The sequence below is a fragment of the Panthera onca genome, chromosome E1 (assembly GCF_046562875.1).
Source record: "Panthera onca isolate mPanOnc1 chromosome E1, mPanOnc1 haplotype 2, whole genome shotgun sequence".
In the NCBI taxonomy this organism is placed as follows: Eukaryota; Metazoa; Chordata; class Mammalia; order Carnivora; family Felidae; genus Panthera; species Panthera onca.
The window spans coordinates 26,397,683-26,420,557 of NC_138352.1; the positions used below are offsets into that span (position 1 = coordinate 26,397,683).

At 39.6% G+C, this 22,875-nt stretch overlaps 1 protein-coding gene across 10 annotated transcripts in view; it reads right to left on the bottom strand.

Moving 5' to 3' along the window:
- The window catches only part of SPECC1 (sperm antigen with calponin homology and coiled-coil domains 1), a 283,584-nt gene that overhangs the window by 239,494 nt on the left and 21,215 nt on the right, over positions 1–22,875 (bottom strand). For 6 of the 10 annotated variants that reach the window (XM_078437665.2, XM_078437669.2, XM_078437677.2 and 3 more), the window contains exons 4-5: positions 18,333–18,434; positions 16,798–16,897 (exon numbers count right to left, since the gene is read on the bottom strand). The exons of 2 other annotated variants lie outside the window; for them this stretch is intronic. In XM_078437665.2, the coding sequence (XP_078293791.2) occupies positions 16,798–16,800 (3 nt within the window). In that variant the 5' untranslated portion in view covers positions 16,801–16,897; positions 18,333–18,434. The remainder of the gene's footprint in view (positions 1–16,797; positions 16,898–18,332; positions 18,435–22,875) is intronic. 2 more of the 10 variants (XM_078437667.2, XM_078437666.2) reach the window with 1 other exon arrangement.

Genomic DNA, 22,875 nt, shown 5'->3' on the forward strand with positions numbered 1-22,875 from the left:
AGCCTCCGACTTCGGCTCAGGTCATGATCTCCCAGTTCGTGAGTTCGAGCCCCACGTCGGGCTCTGTGCTGACAGCTCAGAGCCTGGAGCCTGCTCCGGACTCTGCGTCTCCCTCTCTCTCCGCCCCTCCCCAACTCACTCTCTGTGTCTCTGTGTCTCTCAAAAAATGAATAAACGTTAAAAAGAAAAAAAAAAAAAAAGACGAAAACCACACATGCGAAAATATTAGCTCCCTCAGGGCAAAAACTCTGTTCCATTCACTGCATATCCCTCTGACACAGCATGCCCAGCACAGAACACTTAGTAAATGCTTGTTGAGTGAATAAAAGAAAAATGGGACTAAAGAATATCAAAATGTACTCTGGGAATTTCAAGTTTAAAAGAAACAAATGAAACAACTTTGTTCACATATATTTCAACAATTTGAAATGTAAAATTATTTTGGGGATGCCTGGGTGGCTCAGTCGGTTGAGCATCCGACTTCGGCTCAGGTCATGATCTCACAGTTCGTGAGTTCGAGCCCCACATCGGGCTCTGTGCTGACAGCTCAGAGTCTGGAGCCTGCTTTGGATTCTGTGTCCCCCACTCTGTCTCTGCCCCACCCCTGCTTGTGCTCTCTCTCTTTCAAAAATGAATAAACATAAAAAATTTTTTTAATTATTTTTGCTGAAATCCTGTTATACTCAATATAACCATTAAGTTGGGATTTATGCTTGTACTGGTCACTTTTCTGCAGCTGACCTTAAAAGAATCCCAATTAAAAGAATGTGGGGGCGTCTGGGTGGCTCAGTCAATTAAGCTTCTGACTCTTGATTTCCGTTCAGATCATGATCTCAAGGTTTGTGAATTCGAGCCCTGAGTTGGGCTCTGTGCTGACAGCATGGAGCCTGCTTGGGATTCTCTCACTCTCTGCCTCTTCCCCACACGTATGCATATTCCCTCTCTCTCTCTCTCTCTCTCTCAAAAATAAATAAACTTTAAAAAAAGTAAGGTTAAAAAAAAAGAATGTGCTTCATCTTGATTAGTCTGGTTACTGTATTTTCACGATGTTTTCATAATATTCATGAGCTGGTATTTATATTTGTTAAAATTCACAATTTTCACCTTTTTCTATTTTGTAGCATTATGTAAGTTCAGGAAAGTTAATAAAGCAAAGTGGCTCACTGAAATGGAAAAGTTGGGTTGAGAGTGATATAAATAGAACTCTTAGCAATGATAAGGATCATGATCGAACGGACTCAAATGCAAGATAGAGAGATCTCTGCCCTCTGTGTCAAGGGGTATGCCATATAGGCTGTTAAAAAGGGGAAGCGCAGGGGCACCTGAGTGGCTCGGTCGGCTGGGCATCTATCTGCCTCTTGGTTTAGGCTCAGGTCATGACCTCATGGTTCCCACCTTGGGCTCTGTGTTGACAGTGCAAAGCCTGCTTGGGATTCTCTGTCTCCCTCTCTCCCTGCCCCTCCTGCTCTCTCTCGCTCTCTCTCTCTCAGAATAAATAAATAACCATTTTTAAAAAGGGAAGTGCAAATAAGAGGTGTAACGGCAAAGACTGAAAAATTGGAATTTATTGGGCCATTCATCCATTTGCTCCTGAGGCTAGAGCACTTTATTGTTTTCGGGAAGCTGCTGGAACGGTAGCAGTAAACCATGTTGTGCCTTCCACGTTGCCATCAAAGTGCAATGGCCTCTTTGGTAAACCAACCAAGTTCTTCCTCAAGGGCAGAATAATGTATCTCAGTGCCAAACTGAATCATTCATCACCAAAGGAAAAGACTGAAACTACCAAGGCATCATTTAAAGTTGCACTCCTCAGACATAAAACACACGTAGACACACACTAAGGAAATGTTGTTGTTGTTGTTGTTTTTTAAGAACAGCCCCAAGGTTAATGATACATGTTTTGGTCAGAAAGAAAACAGAACAAGATATTAGCAAAATTCCTCTATCAAATAACACACTGAACACCAAGGAATACCAATGGCAGGCCATACGGAAGAGGAATTGTGAGCTTGAGTGAGAGAATTGCGAGCTGGCGTGAGATCTGAGGCAGATAATTTCAATTTACCATTGACTGAAACCTCTGAGCAGGGTATGAATCAGTACCTTTCATGTCTGAGGCTCATATTCGAGGGCTAAGGTCCTCAGTGGAGAAGGACCCAGGGACCTGCGCTGACGGAGGACCTGGTATGAGTCCAGCCAGGAAGAAAAGGAGCTGTTAGACACAGTGTAACTGAACACCAATCTACACCGCCGCTCTTTTTCTCGCAGGAGGGCTGCTGATCTGAATAATCTGATCTTCATTTAGTACTGAAAAAGGGATAAACATTTTGAATCAAACTACAGCCATGGACAATCTGTCTTTTCAATGTGAGGTGGGACGCCGAGTACCAGGGTTTGCTTTCCACTCGAATATACAGGCTGTTAAGGGGAAAGGCACTCACATGGGCATTAGAAATGAGGAACAATATAAAACTGTTTCTTCATGGCATCGAGAGTGCCGGTAAAGACCATTTCTGTGATCTCAAATGACTGGCTGACATCGTACGTGTCAGAAATCAATATTTAGAGCAGCCTGAATCTTCGCCGAAATGTCACGATTTCTTTTGAACGCTCAAATGTGAGGGTAACTTGATAGGATCAAACTGCAATGCAAGTACCTAAGTCGCCATGAGTTTGACCTCCCCAGCAGTTGGCAGTTTTCATTACAAATTAAATAAATTTGGGGCACCTGGGTGGCTCAGTTGATTGAGCGTCTGACTTTAGCTCAGGCCATGATCTCACAGTTCGTGGGTTCCAGCCCCGCGTCGGGCTCTGTGCCGACAGCTCGGAGCCTGGAGCCTGCTTCGGATTCTAAGTCTCCCTCTCTCTCTGCCCCTCCCCCACTTGCTCTCCCTGTCTCTCTCAAAAATACATAAACATTAAAATAATTTTTTAGACAAATTAAATAAAATTTTCATATGTTGTTGCATATTTGAAAACGACACTGAAATGTTGCAAAGCAATATAAACAAGCATTTTTGTGATGGCTGAACCCTCTCCTGCATGAGAGACAGGAGATAAAGCTGGAAAGCGAGATAGGGATCAGACCTCAAACAGCTTTGCCTGCACTGCTGAGGTGTTTGAACTTGGTAACCCCTAGTCTGTGAGGACAATTTAAGCAGAGACGCAAAACGATCAGAATCCCATTTTAGAATGACTGCTCTGATGGCAGTGTGGAGGACAAATACAAGGGCGTAGAGCCGGAAGCAAGGAACCTGTTAACAGGCAATTTTAACAGTTCAGACGAGAAATAACAAATCTAAGAGAGTGACAACAAAATTCAAAAGAGGCTGAATCAAAAGATACCTAAAAGGAAATAACAGGACTTGATCACCAGTCGGATTAGGATTCGGATTCAGGGGAGGAAGAGGGAGTTTCCTGGTTTGGGCACAACTTGCTGAGATTTACCTTGTGTACTACTTCTCTATCACTGCGTAACAAATTACCCACAGTTTAGCAGCTTAGAACAATGAATGTTTATTACCTCACAGTTTTTGTAGGTTAGGAATCTAGGAAGGGTTCAGCTGGGTTGTTCTAGTTCAAGGCCTCTCATGAGGTTGCAATCAAAATGTCAGCTGGGGCCATGTCACCCAAAGGCTTGACTGGGGCTGGAGTTCCAAGGAGTTCACTCACATGCTTAGCAAGTAAGTGCTGGTTGTTGGCAGGAGAGGTCAGTTCCTTTCCAAGTGAACCCCCTTACAGGGCTGCTTAAACATCCTTCTCATGGCACTTGGGTTCCCTCAGACCAAGTGATCCAAGAAACAGAGAGCAAGGAGGAAGCCACAATATCCCTAATAACCCTGAAGTCTCAGACCACCATTTCTGCCTTATTTCATTCATGAGAAGAAGGTCCACTAAGCCTAGCCCACATTCAAGGATAGGGGAAGTAAGCTCTGCCTCTTGAAAGGAAAGGTATAATGAGTGGATATATTTTAAAATCATCACATCACATAAGTGGACAATGAGTTCAATTCATGCTGAATTGGAAATGCTTAAGACATTCAGTGGAAGTGTCCAGCAGGGGGATGAACATATCCCTACAGAGTCATTGTTCAATTTAGCAAGAATAAAGTATAGTGGCACCTTGGCGGCTCAGCCGGTTGAGTATCTGACTCTTGATTTTGGTTCAGATCATGATCCCAGGGTTGTGGGGTCTTCTGTGTTGGGCTCCATGCTGAGCATGGAGTCTGTTTAAGATTCTCTCCCCACCCCCCTCTCTCTCTCTCAAAAATAAAACTTTAAAAAAAATTTTAAAGAATAAAGTTTATAGAGTGACAGAGTTAGAGGGTCACAGAATTAAGGAGAAAATGAAAGATAAAGGAAGCAGGGTCAGCCTAAGTTCACCATGAAAGGAAGTCAACAGTTAGAGATCAGAGTAGGGGATTTTCGTGGGCAAAGGTGACAAAGGTCTTGGTAGAATCCCTTGTCCATTGACTTGGGCCAGAGGAAGGACCTCTTTACTTGAGAGAGAAAGAAAAGAGGAGAGAATGGGTGCTATCTAGTGTGCTCCTGTCTCCAGGGAAAATAGATAAGCAACACACCATATGTGAGAAATATAGATGTGACCCCTTGAGGAACATATCTCAAATCAGTTTGTTATCCCAGCCTCCCTACCTTCTCGTGTTGTAGGAAGATCCCTGCTATGTCTCCCTGGCCTGTTGTAGGCTTGTCATTCTGACTTACCTGCTTTCCTCTTCCCGAACCTCTCATAAACCCTACTCCTCCCTGGGGATGGCATCTGATTGGGCTGCTTCTCAAACAAGTATGACTTCAGCTTGTCCTCAGAATCTCCCCTTTGAGAAGTACCCATCAGTAGCCCTGACGGACTTGGTATCTTGGAGCCCTGCCCTGCTCCCAGTCTGCGGCCTAGAAGGATCCCTGCCTGGATCCCTAGTGGTATGGATGAGATGTTAAAATGTCTCTGAATCGTAGTCGGTCATATTCCTCAGTGTGGAACAGGTGAAACTGTGCTAGCGTTGGTGTTTCTGAACTGGAACTCCACTTTAGCGTCTAGATTCTTTGATGTACTGCCTTCCAGCTCTACTAAGATTTGTTTTAAGATGATGTTAAACACAAATGTAGTTCCTTTTCTGCTTTTAATGACCTCAGCAAAATTCGACCGACAGTAGATGAACATTGAACCATGACAATTCATGGAAAGGAATGCGGGGATACCAGCAAGTCCCCATTTTAGCCATTACCATGGCGACAACGTGCACGGATGGCTATTTAAAGGGGCCGTTCTTCGAAACGCCTTATTAGGCCCAAGATATTAAAACTAATGAAATCATGGAGAAATTTCTTATTTTTGCAGTTTTAACGAAGAAGGTGTTAAGCTAGTAATACTTTAGCTACTATTTTTAAAGCAACGACTATAGGTCAAACACTTTTCTAGGATTTGTTGCTTCAGTTGTCACATTTGATTCTCAAAAAGCCGCGGGAGGCCAGGTATTATTTTTTCTCCTCAGGGCAGCTGAGGAAACTAGGGATCGGAAAGGTCAGGTAATTTGCTCCGGCTCACACAGCTGCTGTGTAGAAAACCTGAGATTTGTGTGGGATCTCACCTAAGTCCAGGCTTTTTCCATTATCCCACATCACCCCTCTAATAAATGGTAACAAGTTGTAAGTATGACGACATTGGCCTCTTACTGGATATTGCCCGCAAAGTCATTCACTATCATACCACCCTGCTTTATTTTCTCCATAATAACTGATTACAACCTGGAATTTTATTATTTATTGCCTGTCTTCTCACTAGATCATAAACTCAATGAGAGCAGGTTCCTTGTCTCTTTCATTTCCCACTGGCCACCAGTACCTAGAATTTTTATCTAGCATAGAGCAGGTAATCAGGAAGTGTTTGTTGAATTAAAAAAATGAATGAAAAAGTTCAAAGGAAGAAAAAGCACTAAAACAAATGCTTATATAAACATTATGTTTTTTTTTAAAAAAAGAATTTGACAAGTTTAAGGCAGAATTTAAATTATGATTGCTTTAAAGAAATGTCCAACTGCTTATTTGGGAAATGCTGTGCTATATTTTCCCATGCACTATTTCAGTAAAGCAGTCAGCAAACCTATAAGATCATAATAACAATAACATTTCTATAATTCTGAAATTGTGCTTATAAAGTTCCTCTTTACCAGCTCATGCATACATTAATCTAAAAATTAGTAGTAACTTTTTTTTTCCCTGAAGAATACCCACGGCCAGTTTAACTAAGGGAGGATAAAGCTTCCCATATGAGCTTGAGTTAGTGTCAACATATTCCAGAACAAAAAAAATCCTAATTTCCTCTGCCAATCCTGCAAATTCATTTCCTATATCACTGGGGGGCCAGAGTAAGAGAATGTAGAATGACCAACCAAAAGTCCTTACTTTTATCAGCAAAATCAACCCAAAGCACATAAATAAATATGTGTCCTAACACTGAATTAGCAGAAGAATCATGTAAAACATCTTGCTATGAAGATACTACTAAATTCATCAACATGATTTCTCTCTGAGGTAATTCTATTGAATTAGTATTAAAAAAAATTGTAGGCCTAAATTTTTAAAAGTTTGATACTAGTACATGAATAGACAAAGAGATCAACAGAATCGACAAACCACGAATTAGGCCCAACTACATATGATTTTAATTTAATATATGAATAAATATATTCATATATATTTAATGAATTTAATATATGATAAAGGAATATATATATATATTTAATATATGATAAGGAATTTAATATATGATAAAACTGATATTCCACAGGAAAGGATGAATGTATTCAATAAACAGTATGAGACATTTGGACAGGCATCTGGAAAAAACAGAGTTGGACACCCTCCTTTACTCTTTATACCAAAAATGATTCCAGCAATACCAAATATTTTAAAGAAAAAAACTAAAATAATTAGCAGAAGAAAATGCAAGAGAATCTTTAAAGTCATAATATGGAAGATCTTTTAATTTATAATATGAAAACTCAGAAGCTATTAAAACATCAACTACATACAAGCCAAATACCTAAAACATGACAGAAACACAGTTAAACAAACACCACTGAATGAACTGAGAAAAAACCAGTTTACTCATATCCAGATAAAGAGTAAATTTTCCTATACACAAGGGTACCTTAAAACCCAAGAAGAAAACCACCAATAATCCAAAATAGAAATGTGCAAAAGTAATGAACAGACAGTTCACAGAAAATACAAATGGCTCATCGACACATAAAATGCTGTATCTCACTTTTAATAAAAGAAATGCAAATTAAAACTATAAACATATTTTACCTATCAGCATGGCAAAAATTTGAAACGTTTGTTACACATCACTGTGTTGGTGACTGTGTGAGAAAATTGACACTTTCACTTTTAGTTAATAGGATGTGTACTGATAACATCTATGGAGGGCAATAGAGCAATATTCATGAAATTGACAAATGTGTATGTCCTATGACAAGGCGATTCCACTCTAGAAATGTATTCTACAGATTTATTCTTTTTGGGGCTGAGACCTGGGGAACAGGGAACAGAGGCAGAAAGGAGATGTCTTTTCACCTATATCTCCTTTTGAACATGTTGAATTTTATATACGGTTCTGTTACTTTTTCACAAAATGAAAATTTTAAGCTGTGTTCTTTTTTTTTTTTTTTTAAGTCATGTTTATTTACTTTCTCCTTCGGTTAAAGCCAAAATGGAGAAGGAAATTAACCTATGAAGGAAGTAGAGAACAGCCTCACCCCTGGGCAACAGATACAAAGACTATCTTCCAGAGACAAGAATTCACTGAACAAAATTGAGGAAGGATTACAAGAATTGATACTTCTCTAGATCTTGAGCAAGTTAGAGATTTCTCTGAACTGAGTGAGAGGCAGAAGCAAGGACTATCCTCCTGAGGTCCCTGCTCCCCCCACCTGAGGAAAGATATGGTGGAAATGAGGCATCACAGAAGAGCTCATAAGACAATAGTAGGAGATGAAAAGGACATAAATAGAGGAAAAGAGTTAACACCATCACATTATGAACAAATGTCCCATGAGGAAGAGTAAGAAGTGAAACCAAATGCTAAAAAAGTCAGTGAAATAGAAGACTCATTTGAGGAAATGGAATAGAAGAAAACAAGGATGAAAGTGATTAGAAAGGTGCTAAATGTGGAAGATAAAGATGTGGCATCCACATAATTGCTAATTCTGAATTAAATAATTTTCAATCCACGAGCTGAAAAATCAGGAAGAGTGCAATCAAAACAGGACATATCCTAGCAAAGTTAAAGGGTGCTTAAGGGCAAAGAAATGACTGCCAACAATGAAGCAGAAGCAACAGATTACCCCTATAATCGGGAGGCAAGTTAGACTCTGCAATTTCCTCCAGTCTTCTCCACAACGTTAGATGACAGAAGACAAAGGAGCAACGCCAGCGGAGTGCTGAATGAAAGAAGGGACTCAAGAATTCTTTCCCAAGTTAGAATGTCACGCATATTTAAGGGAAACAAAAAACAGAACTCAAAGATTATAGCACTCAAGAATCCTTTAGAAAAATGCAGTCATAGTCCAGCCAATTAAAAGTTAAATGTGGGGCGCCAGGGCGGCTCAGTCGGTTGAGTGTCCAGCTCTTGCTCTCAGCTCAGGTCATGATCCCAGGATCATGGGATTCAGCCCTCCTGCCCCGCATGGAGCCTGGAGCCTGTTGGAGATTCTCTCTCTCCCTCTGCCCCTCTCCCCTGCTAACACTTGCTGCTCTCTCTCTCTAAAATAAATACAATTTTTTTTAATTTAAAAAAAAAAAACCTAGACGTAAATAATGTGCTCATTAAGGGAAAGTTCACTGCGTGAAACCACACTGGTCCCATCTAGCGACACATGGTATTCTTGCAAGAAGCCAACTCATCTCTTCTTTCCGCTGATGTCCCCTACAGTCCACTCTCAACATGGCAGACACAGTGACCACGTACCACCTTCGACAGACCCCTCCAGCGGCTCCCCATCTCAGGGTGAAGTGCAGTCTGTGCACTGGTCTACAAGGCACCCACACATGCCCTCCTGACCCCTGTGACCATGTCTCCTATCCTGCGCTGGAGTTCCCAGCCTCCTTGCTACCCCCAAACATCAGGAATGCTCTTCCTCAAGGCCTTTGCTCCAGGTGCTTCCCCCACCTGGCATGATTTAACTAATTCCCTTTCCTATCCCAGGGCTTCGCTCAGATGTCACCTCTCAGTAGGACCCTTCATGACCACTCTTTTGAAAATTCTAACCTATCTCTCCTGGCACGCTGGACCTTACTTACACTATTCTGTTTTTATCTCCATGTTCAGCACTTGTTCCCTTCTAACATGCTATCTCATTTCCTCATTTATCAGGCTCATTGTTTGCGGCCCCCAATTGTACATACGTTCCAGGGGCCAGGAATTTCTGTCTGTTTTTTCACTTGTATATCCAAGCACCTAGAACATGTGGTTTGGGGTATTCGATATCAACAAAATTAGTGGTAGCCCTGAACCAGTTGAGCACAGTTATATCTAAATATAACTAAGTCTATCAGCTGTAGCAACTCCTTTCTAGATATGCCTCCTGAGGCAAGGGAAACAAAAGTAAAAATCAACTATTGAAACTACATCAAAGTAAAATCTTCTGCGCACTGAAGGAAACAATCTAAACAAACTAAAAGCCAACCTAAAGAATGGGAAAAGATATTTGCTAATGACATGCCTGGTAAAGAATTAGTTTCTAAAATATATAAAGAACTTATAAAGCTCAACACCCAAAAAAGAAATAACCCAAATAAAAAGTGGGCAGAGGACATGAACAGACATTTCTCCAAAGAAGACATACAGATGGCCAACAAACACATAAAAAGATACTCAACATCAGGGAAATGTAAATCAAAACTACAATGAGATATCACACCTGTCAGAATGGCTAATATCAACAACACAAGAAACAACAGGTGTTGGCAAGGATGTGGAGAAAGGGGAACCCTTTTGCACTGTTGGTGGGCAAACTGAGGCAGCCGCTCTGAAGAACAGTATGGAGGTTCCTCAAAAAGTTAAAAATAGAATTATCCTATAATCCAGCAATTGCACTACCCGGTATTTACCCAAAGACTACAAAACTACGAATTCAAAGGGATACATGCACCCCAATGTTTATAGCTGCAGCATCTACAAAAGCCAAATTAGGGAACCAGCCCAAGTGTCTAATGGCTAATGAATGGATAAAGAAGTTGTGGGATATATGTGTATGGGCACACACACACACACACACACACACACACACACACAGTGGAATATGACTCAGCTATAAAAAAGAATGAAATCTTGCATTTGCAATGATATGGATGGAGCTAGAGAGTATAATGCTAAGTGAGAAAGTCAGTCAGAAAGACAAATACCATACGATTTCACTCATATGTGAAATTTAATATGGGAATTTCAGAAACAAAACAAATCAGCAAAGGAGGAGGGAGGGAGAGGCAAACCAAGAAACACTCTTAACTATAGAGAACAAGGTGATGGACACCAGAGGGGAGGTGGGTGGGGGGATGTGTTAAATAGGTGACGGGGACATTATGGTTATTAGACTTAATCATATACTTATACATATGATTAAGTCTAATAACCTCTTAACTATGGCTACAAAACTGAATACGATTTTAAGAAGTCTAGAAAGAAAAGGTAACAATGTAAAATAATGTTAACTCGACAATAATAACAAGAATTCCCAAAGGGTCACAAATACTGAAGAGTAAGGAGAATGCCAATTATTTTATTATTTTTTTCAGAAAGGCATATTGAAAAATTGTTCCTCAAGGTGAAAAACTGAGAAAGGTGTTTGAAGCATATCGTTTATAAATTTTTTTTTTCAACGTTTTTTATTTATTTTTGGGATAGAGAGAGACAGAGCATGAACGGGGGAGGGGCAGAGAGAGAGGGAGACACAGAATCGGAAACAGGCTCCAGGCTCCGAGCCATCAGCCCAGAGCCTGACGCGGGGCTCGAACTCACGGACCGCGAGATCGTGACCTGGCTGAAGTCGGACGCTTAACCGACTGCGCCACCCAGGCGCCCCTGAAGCATATCGTTTAAAGGTAAAAAGGTAACCGACAGAAGAATTATAAACATATAAGTATATCTTCCAATTAAGAGAGGGGAGGAAGAGAAAAACTGGATCATGTAGCATGAGATATAAATCAGCTTCTAACTGAAAATGAGTAAGAGTTATTTTGCTTCACTCTCCTCTCCTGTGACCATCAACCCAAGTCATAGGGAAGAAAGGCATCATCTCAGATAAAGCAGGAAAATCACCATGGTCCTAAACCACAAACTATGAACATGTGTGCCCAGTTCTGCCTGGATGGAGCTGAGGGACCATGGTCCGAGTTGAGATGTGCCAACTTAGACATCCTGCAGGATACTGATGACCCTGGAAGGTGGGGTCACCATCTCAAAAGCATCTGTGCCCACTGTTACAGTCACCATATGAGAGCAATGTACCACAGTGGGAGGGGAGAGGATACAGCCCTAGGAAGCTTGGTCCATCCCAACAACCGTGGGGAACTGGAGGGAGCCTAAGGAAGAAACCATGGCAACCAGCCACTGTCCCTGTCTGCAGCCTTCTGAACTCAAATCTAATGAAGGAAAGCTCCCTTCCAGGACACAGGGCCACACTGAGAAAAACTGCTGGGAGTACACTCCAGGCCAGGCAGGACAAGGATATTAGGGACACAGGAAAAGAGAAGATCCAGGTAAAAGTAGGGGAGGAAAACATAACCTGTACATCTCACTAAAGCCCAAGGCCATGGACCTGAATACCTGGTGAGAACAAGAGAAGAGAGAACTCAGGAGGCTCAAAGCTGGGAAAGTTATCCTGCCCCACTGCTTCCATCTGGCCTGAGAGCAACAGAAAGGATACATGGTCAATCCCACACTAGGGTATGATAGGAAAAAAAGAAAATATTGAGCAGACCAACACCCCTACAGAGAGTGAAGGCATGTTGGAGAGACAGGCTCATGAAACAGAAGAAAACCAGAACAGCATCTCTGAACAGATAGAAAGACATGAAGTTATATATTGAAAATGTCCACTGTGTACCCAGAAAAGTCAATGCAGAATGGCCAAGAGAGAGATTTTTTTTTTTTTTTTTTTTTTTTTTTTAGGAGAGCACAAGTCGGGGGAGGGGCAGAGGGAGACAGAGAGAGAATCTTAAGCAGGCTTCACACTCAGTGTGGATCCAGACGTGGGCTCAATCCACGGCCCTGGGATCATGACCTGAGTCAAAATCAAGAGTCGACGCCCAACGAACTGAGCCACCCAGGCACCCCTAGGGATTTTTTTTAAGTCCTTTGAGAATCCAGGCAAAATAACCAAGTCACTTACAAGGGGGAAAATTGTCATCAGACTTTGATAGCAGGCAGCAGAGTAACATATTGAAGATACTCATGGAGGAAAACATAAACCAAGGATTTTATAACCAATCAAACAGATTCCCAAGAATAAAGATCAGGGGCACCTGGGTGGCTCAGTCGGTTAAGCGTCCGACTTCAGCTCAAGTCATGATCTCACAGTCTGTGAGTTCGAGCCCCATGTCGGGCTCTGTGCTGACAGCTCAGAGCCTGGAGCCTGCTTTGGATTCTCTCTCTCTCTCTCTCTCTCTCTCTCTCTGCCCCTCCTCTGCTCATGCTGTCTCTCTCTGTCTCAAAATTAAATAAAAACATTATTAAAAATTTTTAAAAAAAGAATAAAGATCATAGATGAACAGTTTTGAACATGGAAGAACTCAGGAAAAACTATATTGAGGAATCTTCTAGACAACAAGTATTAACCAAGCCAACTATCCAGAGAGGTTTCATTATAAGAACTGATAGTAAGCATTAAATATATATTTACCCAGAAAACTAATGCAAAATGATTAGTAAAGGCAAACAGTTGAATGATTATATATTATGACAATGTAGATTCAGTATGTCTATCAAAAAGTACTAGATAAAAATCTAAACCCATAGAATGGAAAATACCTTTCCAAACATGGTATAAACTCCAAAGCCACAAAAAACAGGTTTATAATTTCACTACTTAAAAATCTTTAAACTTTTAGATGGTCAAAAACACCATAAACAAATTCAAAAGACAAGCAACAAACCACACAAAAATACGCACAACAGTCCTAGTATCACATTGAAGTGTAAAGGGCTCAATAATGAGTTAAAAAATAAGAAAAACAATACAACATAGGAGCGCCTGGGTGGCTCAGTTGGTTAAGCGGCTGACTTCAGCTCAGCTCATGATCTCACGGTTCATGAGTTCAAGCCCCGCATCCGGCTCTTTGCTGTCAGCGCAGAGCCTGCTTCAGACCCTCTCTCTCCCTCTCTCTCTGCCCCTCCCCACCCACAATAAAAATTTAGCAAAAACACACCAAAAAAAACTTTTTAAAAAACACACAATATAAATTATTATAAATCTATGTGAGGGGTGCATGAGTGACTCAGTTGGTTAAGCGGCGGCCTCTTGATTTTGGCTCAGGTCATAATCTTGTGGTTCGTGAGATGAAGCCTCACACCGGGTTCCACACTGACAGTGTGTGGAGGCTGCTTCTGATTCTCTCTCTCTCTCTCTCTCTCTCTCTCTCCCTCTCTCTCTCTCTCCCTCTGACCCTCCCCCCTCACACTCGCTGTCTCTCAAAATAAATAAACTTTAAAATAGATAGATCGATAGATACATATGAAAGCGTTTTCACACTGATTAATAATTTTAAAATACACAGTAAAATAATGACCTTTATTTGCTGTATTTGTCAGGCTGGCAAACATTGATAATACCAAGTGTCAACAAGGGTACGGGGAAATATTTATCACTTAATGGGTATACACTATGTGTAAGGAATTATATTGGATACAAATATAATAATGTAATAACAGAGATACAAATATAATACAAAAACAATGTTCCTGTCCACAAAGAACTTATATTTTTAGGGCGGGAATAAGGGGAGAGAGGGAAAATTTTTAAACCAGTATGTAATCATTTAAATGCAATTCTGGTGTGCTACAGAGGAGACCTATAGGGTGCTTAGAGAGTGTAGAAGAGGAAGAACCCGATATAATTTGGGCAGAGGTATTCTCAGCCACTGTGAATTGATCACCTTTTTAGGAAAATTGGCAAAAGCTTAGATATCCACAATGTTCGTCTCAGTAACTCTACTCCTAAATAGCAAGTCTATCAAAATACATAACTGGGCATATACATACACAAAGTGATGCTTACTGTAGTATTGTTTATAATTAAAAAAAATAATTCAAATCTTTATCAGCAGGATATTGGCTAAAGGGGGGTATATCTAACCATCAAAAAGAATTCAACCGTGAAAAAGAATGATACGCCACCAAAAAAGAATAAGATACCTAGGAATAAACCTAACTAAAGAGGTGAAAGGCCTGTACTCTGAAAACTATAAAACACTGATTGATGAAAGAAATTGAAGACGACACAAACGAATGGAAAGACATTCCATGCTCATGGATTAGAAGAACAAATACTGCTAAAATGTCTACACTACCCAAAGGAATCTACGTATTTAATGCAATCTCTATCAAGAGGCCAACAGCATTTTTCATAGAACGAGAACAAACAATCCTAAAATGTGTATGGAACCACAGGAGACGCCGAATAGCCAAAGCAATCTTGAAAAAGGAAAGCAAAGCTGGAGGCATCACAATTTTGGACTTCAAGTTATATTACAAAACTGTAGTAATCAAAACAGCATGGTACTGGCACAAAAGCAGACACCTAGATCCATAGAGCAGAATAGAAAAATCTAGAAACAAACCCACAATTATATGTTCAATTAATCTTTGACAAAGCAAGAAATACTATCCAATGGGAAAAAGACAGTCTCTTCAACAAATGGTGTTGGGACAACTGGACGGCAACATGCAAAAAAATAAAATTGGATCACTTTCTTACACCATACACAAAAATAAATTCAAAATGGATTAAAGACCTAAATGTGAGACCTGCAACCATAAAAATCCTAGAAGAGAGAATAGGCAGTAATTTCTCTGACATTGGCCATAGCCACTTTTTTCTAGATAGGTTCCCTGAGGCAAGGGAAACAAAAGCAAAAATCACCTATTGGGACTACATCAAAATAAAAAGCTTCTGCACAGCAAAGGAAACAATCAACAAAACTAAAAGGCAACCTATGGAATGAGAGAAAGTATTTGTAAATGACATACCTGAATAAGAGTTAGTACCCAAAATATGTAAAGAACTTTAAAACTTAGCACCAAAAACCCCCCAAATAATCCAATTTAAAGATGGGCAGAATTAATAGAACACTGTATGTTAACTAACTGGAAATAAAATAAAAACTTAAAAAAAAAAAATGGGCAGAAGACATGAACAGACAATTCTCCAAAGAAGACATCCAGATGGCCAACAGACACATGAAAAGACGTTCACCATCACTTACCGTCAGGGAAATGCAAATCAAAAACTACAATGAGATGTCACCTCACACCTGTCAAAATGGCCCAAATCAACAACACGGGGAACAACAGGTGTTGGCGAGGATGCGGAGAGAGGGGAACCCTCTTGCACTGTTGGTGGGAATGCAAACTTGGGCAGCCACTCTGGAGAACAGTATAGAGGTTCCTCAATTGCACTATAGGTATATACCCAAAGAACACAGAAACATTTTTCAATAATTCAAAGGGATACAAGCACCCTTTGTTTATAGCAGCATTATCAACAATAGCCAAATTATGGTAACAGCCCAAATATCCGTCAACAGATGAATGGGTAGAGAGAGAGAGAGAGAATAGAATATTACTCAGCCATACAAAAAGAATGAAATCTTGCCATTTGCAGTGACATGGATGGAGCTAGAGAGGATTACGCTAAGCGATAAGTTAGTCAGAGAAAGACAAATACCATATGATTTCACTCATGTTCAGAAAAGCACTGGTCATGGAATACCTCTAATTTTGCCAATAGTAAAGGAATAAAGTTTTCTTCCTAATCGTAAAACACACACACACACACACACACACACACACACACACACACACACCCTTCACTTAATAAATGCGTTTAATATTTTAGTCTTTCCTTTTAGCTTCTGTTCTTTACACTCAAAATGCAGGTTATAAATAAACCCACTTTATATGTGCCTCCTGCCAAAACCCACTTAAAGGAGACTGAACAAACTCTGACCTTGCAGTCCCATTATTATTACAGTCTAAAAGCTAGACTCAGGCCGCAACCACCCTTTCATTTGGAACGCTTGTTAAAATGCCATGCTACGACTCCTCTGAAGGAAAACAAACCCTAGAATATGATGTTAGGCTTCCTTTGTTACTACTTATAATGACTAAGTTCTGTGCCTATAATACAGATTTCATTTAATTACTACATATCAAAGGATTTTATATGGTTTTTCTCATTACATCTTAATTCATTTTGTTGAGGATACTGTCACACAGTCTTTTCCAGGTAAAAAGGAGGGAAAGAAATTGAGCAACTGGCTTAAAACGAAGCAATTGGGCAGGAGTGCCAGTCGGCAAAAGAAAAACCTTAGGTCTCCCACGTAGAGGCTGAATCCTGGTTAGTTGTACACTACTCATCTGTAGGGTGAGATGTAAAGCTTGGACAGTCACCTTCAACAGTCATTCACAGTGAGTCATGTCCCACTGCCTTACTATTACCTAACAAAACAGCCTCAGATCTTGTTGTAGCCTTTTTAGTATTCTGAAGCCAATAAAACACTTACCATTCAGCAAGAGAAACAAGTTCTGAAACATTTAATAATTTGCCCACAGCCAATGAACATTTCCACTGCAAAGCTTCTTTCCAGATCCTTTACTATTTCTCTACAGAGTTAGAAAATTAGAAAAACATTAGAGTTATAAGATGAATAGTTTATGAGTTCAGTCAGCACAGTTTAAGTCCAAATATTTATTAAGTGCCTCTTCTGCTCTAGAAACTATGCTAACCACTGTGAATATAAAAATGGAAAAGCTACTAGCTTGGCCCCCAAGAAGTCCCGTCCTGTAGGGGAGACACAGCTCACAAATTACTATCATACTAAACTCTACCTCCTTAACTTTCACCAATAGGAGCAGTTATGACTATGAATGACTACTTTAATTCAGTACATTATCTTCCCACTCTTCCCACTTAGAATTTATCTATATTTCTTTTTTTTTTTTCAATATTTTTTTTTGAGACAGAGGGAGACAGAGCATGAGCAGGGGAAGGGCAGAGAGAAAGGGAGACACAGAATCTGAAACAGGCTCCGGGCTCCGAGCCGTCCGCACAGAGACCGACGCGGGGCTCGAACTCACAGACCGTGAGTTCTGTGAGTCGGTCGCTTAACCGACTGAGCCACCCAGGCGCCCCGAATTTATCTACATTTCTAAATACAATTCCTACTAAAAGGAAGCAGGACTCCTTGGAAAAATAGCTGGTTCCAGGTATGGACTATGGGATTAACAAAAGAGTCTGGGATATCTTGTGGGGGCCTAGAAATCAAGGAGCTGCCCAAAGACTAAAAGGACCATGTCACACGGACAATGGGGTGAACCTGAAGGAGCTCAATTTGACTTATTTGGGACAATTTCAACAACAACAACAAAATGACAATAGTGAACTATAAGACACTGATTAAAACATGTATTGATACTAAAAAAAGAATAAAAGGACAGAAAGACAAAGCTCTTCTTTACAGAATGAAAGAGCTAATCAATGTAAAGGAAATGACAGCATTATGGGGGGAATCGCCCCCTAAAATCTTATAAATCTTATATATGCACCAAAACATGCTAAAACCATTGACTGAAAGGTTGTTAGTCGGGGAAGAAGATGTTCACATGACGTCAAGGTTTCACTCCACAATGTATCAATTACAGAAAGGAAGACAAAGTGATCGAACTTACCATGACTACCTGGTGGGCCACCTAACAGTGCCCGCCTCTTAAGGTGATGTGATGAGACACCCAGCATCACCTACCTAGCCTTCTTGTTGAAACTGTTTGCTAAATCATGAGGAAGGATTAGACAAATTCAAATGTGGGACGCTCTATTGGGCAACTTGCCTCTTAAAAGAAAATTCGCCTTCATAAAGAGCAAAACTAACTTTAAAAAAAAAAAAAAAAGGAAGAGAAAAAGGCATGGACTTAGGCTTCTGGGAAGATGGGACAGGCATACTTTTCCCTATTCTTTATACTAAGTACAACTAAAATCCATAGACGCGACACAGAAAATAAATATAAGAAGGTTCTGAAAGGTGAAAAGGAGAAGACAAACCGTTTAAGGAACTCAGGGCCCAAGGAACAACACAGTGGCAAGTTGCCTGGGTTTCCTTTCTGTGTCACGTAAACCAGACTGGGAGCTGAAGGAGTGGGCAACCTGGAAATACGACAGGGCACAAACGTATTTGTTGGCTGCTGTTCCAGCCAAAGGACCAGGAAAGGAGTAGTTTAACAAGACACAACATTCAGACAATAAATGCTCTACTCCAGCCAGAAGAAATAGCCAATGAACATAAAACAGTAGAAGTCAAAAGAATAGAGCTTCAAAGACCTGTGCGACTGTAATAAAAGACCTAACGCTTAAGTCATCAGGGTATAGGAAAGAGACAAAGAGGTGGGAAGCTGAAAAAGTATTTAAAAAAAAATAATAGCTGAAAACTTTCTGAATTCAGCAAAAGACTTAAATCTACATATTAAAAAAGAATGAAACCCAAACTGAGAAGCCCAAAGAAATCCACATCAAGACATAGTCTTCATCCTAAAAGACTAGAAGACACCAAATTCTAAAAGACAAAAAAACCTTGAAAACAGTGAAAGAAATAATATTTGCCTATAGGGAAAAAATAATTCTGGGGCGCCTGGGTGGCTCAGTCAGTTGAGTCTCCAACTCTTGATCCTAGGGTCCTGGGATCAAGCCCCATGTTGGGCTCCATGCTGAGTGCAGAGCCTGCGTAAGATTTAAGATTCTCTCCCTCTCTCTCTCCCTCTACCCCTCTGCCCTACTTGCACTCTGTCTCTAAAATAAAAGAAAAAAAATAATTCAAATAACAGCAGATTCCTCACCAGAAACCATGGTGGACAGAAGGAAGAAATACATATTTCAGGCACTAAAAGAAAAGAACTATCAACCCAGAATCCTATCCAGAGAAAATATCCCTTAGGAATCAAAGGGAAATCAAGACATTCTCAGATTAAATAAATAAATAAGAGAATGTGTTGCTAGCAGACTTATCCCAAAACTATGTCTAAAGGAAGTTCTTGCAACAGAAAGAAAATGATAAAAGAAGGCATCTAGGACCATCAAGAATAAATTTTAAAAATGAGTGTAATTATAATAAAATTTCCGTCTCCTCTTAAGACTTCTAAATTATGTTTGCGGGTTGAAACAAAAATTATAATCCTGCCTGATGGGGTTCCGAATGTAGATAGAAAAGTACAAATGAGAAGAGTAAAGAGGGGTGAGGTTTTTGCACTTCACTCCAAATGGTAAGGTAATCACACTAGTAGACTGTGATAAGTCATATATATAATGTAATACTTAGATGACCACTAACAACAGTGTGTAAAAAGTTACAATCAAAACACTTTAGGTAAATCAAGATGGAATTCTAAAAAAATTCTAATATAATACACAGGAAAAGACAGAAAAAATGAAAGAAAAAACCCATAGAGAACAAACATATTAAAATAAATAAAATGGTAGACTTAAGCCATAACATATCAATAATTACATAAATGTAAATTATCTAATTATACCAATCAAAACATAGAGATAAGCAGAGTGGATTTAAAAATATGTCTATGAGAAATTCACTTCAAATATAAAAATACAGGCTGGTTGAAATTAGAAGAATGGTAAAAGATATATCAAGCAAACATAAATCAAAAGAAAGCAGATAAAATAGACTTCTGAACAAAGAAAAATTCTAGAGACAGAGAGGGATGAAAGGATCAATCTGCCAGAAGACATAGAAGCCCTCCTAAGGTATGAACAAATATTAGACACTAACTTCAGAAACTATTCAAATAAGCCAGAATTTGATTGAATTAGTTTTTAAAGCAACTTATGCCCTAGGGCATTGTTGAAAATAATAGGGCAACCAGCCAACAATTAGTGGAGTTCAGTAGCTGGGTATAGAGCAGGAAAGAAAGGAAGAGAGCTGTACCAATACCACTGTCATTCAAGGGTGACTGTGGGCATACCCAAAGCTGGGTCTCCCTGAGGAGCAATGTCAGAAGATTTAACACTGCCGGAGGGAAACAGACTTCACTAAAATAGTCCCTGAACAAATAAACAGGCAAATAAAAACAAGAAGCTCCAGAGGGGGATATCAGTACCCCGAGTTCCTAAAACATAGTACCTAAAAGCTCTAGTTTCCAACAACAACAAACTTATGATGTGTGAAAAGAAACAGGGAGGTATGACTCATACTTTCTGTGGTTAGGACAGGGTAGGGTACAGGGGAGAAAAAGCAGGCAAGAGAAACTGCAAATGAGAGTGAACAGATACCAGCATTAATAGAAAAAGACTTCAAAACAACTATTATATATATGTTCACAGAATTAAAGGAAAGCGTAGTGAAAGAAATAAAGGAAGGAATAACAATATCATATCAAATAGAGACTATCAATAAAAAGATGAAAATTAGGTAGAAAAAAATGAAAACTCTGAAGTTGAAAGTATAACTACAATAAAACTCACTAGAGGGGTTCAACAGCAGATGCGAACTGGCAGAAGAACTAATAGTGAACTTGAAGATAGATCAATAGACATTATTCAAGTTGAAGGACAAAAAGGGAAAAAATAGAAAAAAGCAAAACAGATTCTCAGAGTAATATGAGATATCATTAAACACACCAACATACACATAATGGGAGTACCAAGATAGGAGATACAAAAAGGAGAGGAAAACATATCTGAAGATATAATGGCTGAAATCTTCCCAAATTAATTGAAAAAACAATGACCTCTACATTCAGGAAGCTCAACAAACTCCAAGCAGGATAAACTCCAAGCAGGATAAACTCAAAAAGATCCACAAACAGGCATAGTATAGTAGAAATGCTGCACATCAAAAACAAAGAGAAAAATCTATAAAACAGCAAGAGAAAAACAAGTGGGCATTTACAGTGGGACCATAATAAGATTAACAGCTGACTTCTCATCCGAAACAATGAAAGCCAGAAGGTAATGGAATAACAAATTCAAACTACTCAAAGAAAAAAAATTGTCAACTAGGAATTCTATATCCAGCAAAATTCTTTCAAACATAAAGATGAAATAGGGCATATGCCCAGAGGAATGAAAAGTACAATCGTGAAGAGATAGTTCATATATCCATGTTCCTAGCAGCATTATTCACAGTAGCCTAAAAGTGCAAGCAACTCAAATGTCAGATGAATGGACGAAGAAGATGTGATATACACCTAGATGAAATATTATTCAGACTTAAAAAGAAAGTCAAGTCTACGACATGAATCAAACTTGAAAACATTATGCTAAGTGAAATAAGCCAGATACAAAAGGACAAATACTGTATAATATACTTTATATGAGGTACCTGGAGCAGCCAAAATCACAGAGACAGAAAAAGAATGCTGATTGCCATCTGGGGCTGGGGGGGGGGGGGGGGGGTGGGGAGGCGGGGATGAGGAGTTACTGTTTAACGGCTATAGAATTTCAGTTTTTGAAGACGGAGAATTCTGGGGATAGATGCTGGTGATAGCTGCACAACATTGTGAGCATACTTAATATCACTAAACTGTACACTTAAACATAGTTAAGATGGGGGGCGCCTGGGTGGCTCAGTCGGTTAGGCGTCCGACTTTGGCTCAGGTCATGATCTCACGGTCCGTGAGTTCGAGCCCCGCGTCGGGCTCTGTGCTGACAGCTCAGAGCCTGGAGCCCGTTTCGGATTCTCTGTCTCCCTCTCTCTCTGCCCCTCCCCTGTTCATGCTCTGTCTCTCTCTGTCTCAAAAATAAATAAACGTTAAAAAAAATTAAAAAAAAATAGTTAAGATGGTAAATTTTGTTACGGGGATTTTACCATAATACAAAAATTGGGGGGAGGGGGGTGAAGGTGAAATAAATATTTTCCCAGATAAAACCCGAGAGAATTTGTTGCTAGTGTACCTGCCTTACAAGAAATACCAGAGGAAGCTTTTCTAGGTGAAAGCAAGTAAACCCAGAAGGTAATTCAAATTCACACACAAAAAATCAAAAAGCACCATAAAGGTAATTAGGTAATTATAAATAACAGCAAAAGTGCACATTTTTCTCCTTTCTTCTCTGGATTTAAAAAACAATTATATAAAATATATTCATATAATGTATTGTTAGACATATAATGTGTACAAATGCATGCGGAATCTATCTGCCAACAACTGTACGAAACAGATGGGTTTTGGTAAAGCTGTATGGAGCTAAGGAAGTTACTATAGTTGGTTAAAGTAATAATTATAACAATGTATGGTTGGATTTGTAATATTAACAGATGCAATATACATAATTTTGATACAACAAAAAGTGAAAGTAGAATAGAGCTCTACAGGAGTAACATTTCTATACCTCACTGGAATTAAATTAGTATAAATCTGAAGTCAATTCTGATAAGTTATCAGAATATAACTCAAAGAGATAAGGTGAAAAAAAATCATTAAAGGAAAGAAAAGGTTTGTATTTATTTCCTAGGGCTGCAGTAACAAACTACCACAAATTGAGGGGCTGAAAAGAACAGAAATTTATTCTCTTCCAGTTTGGGAGGATAAAAGTCAGAAATCAAGGTGTCAGCAGGGCATGCTCCCTCTGAAGGCTCTAG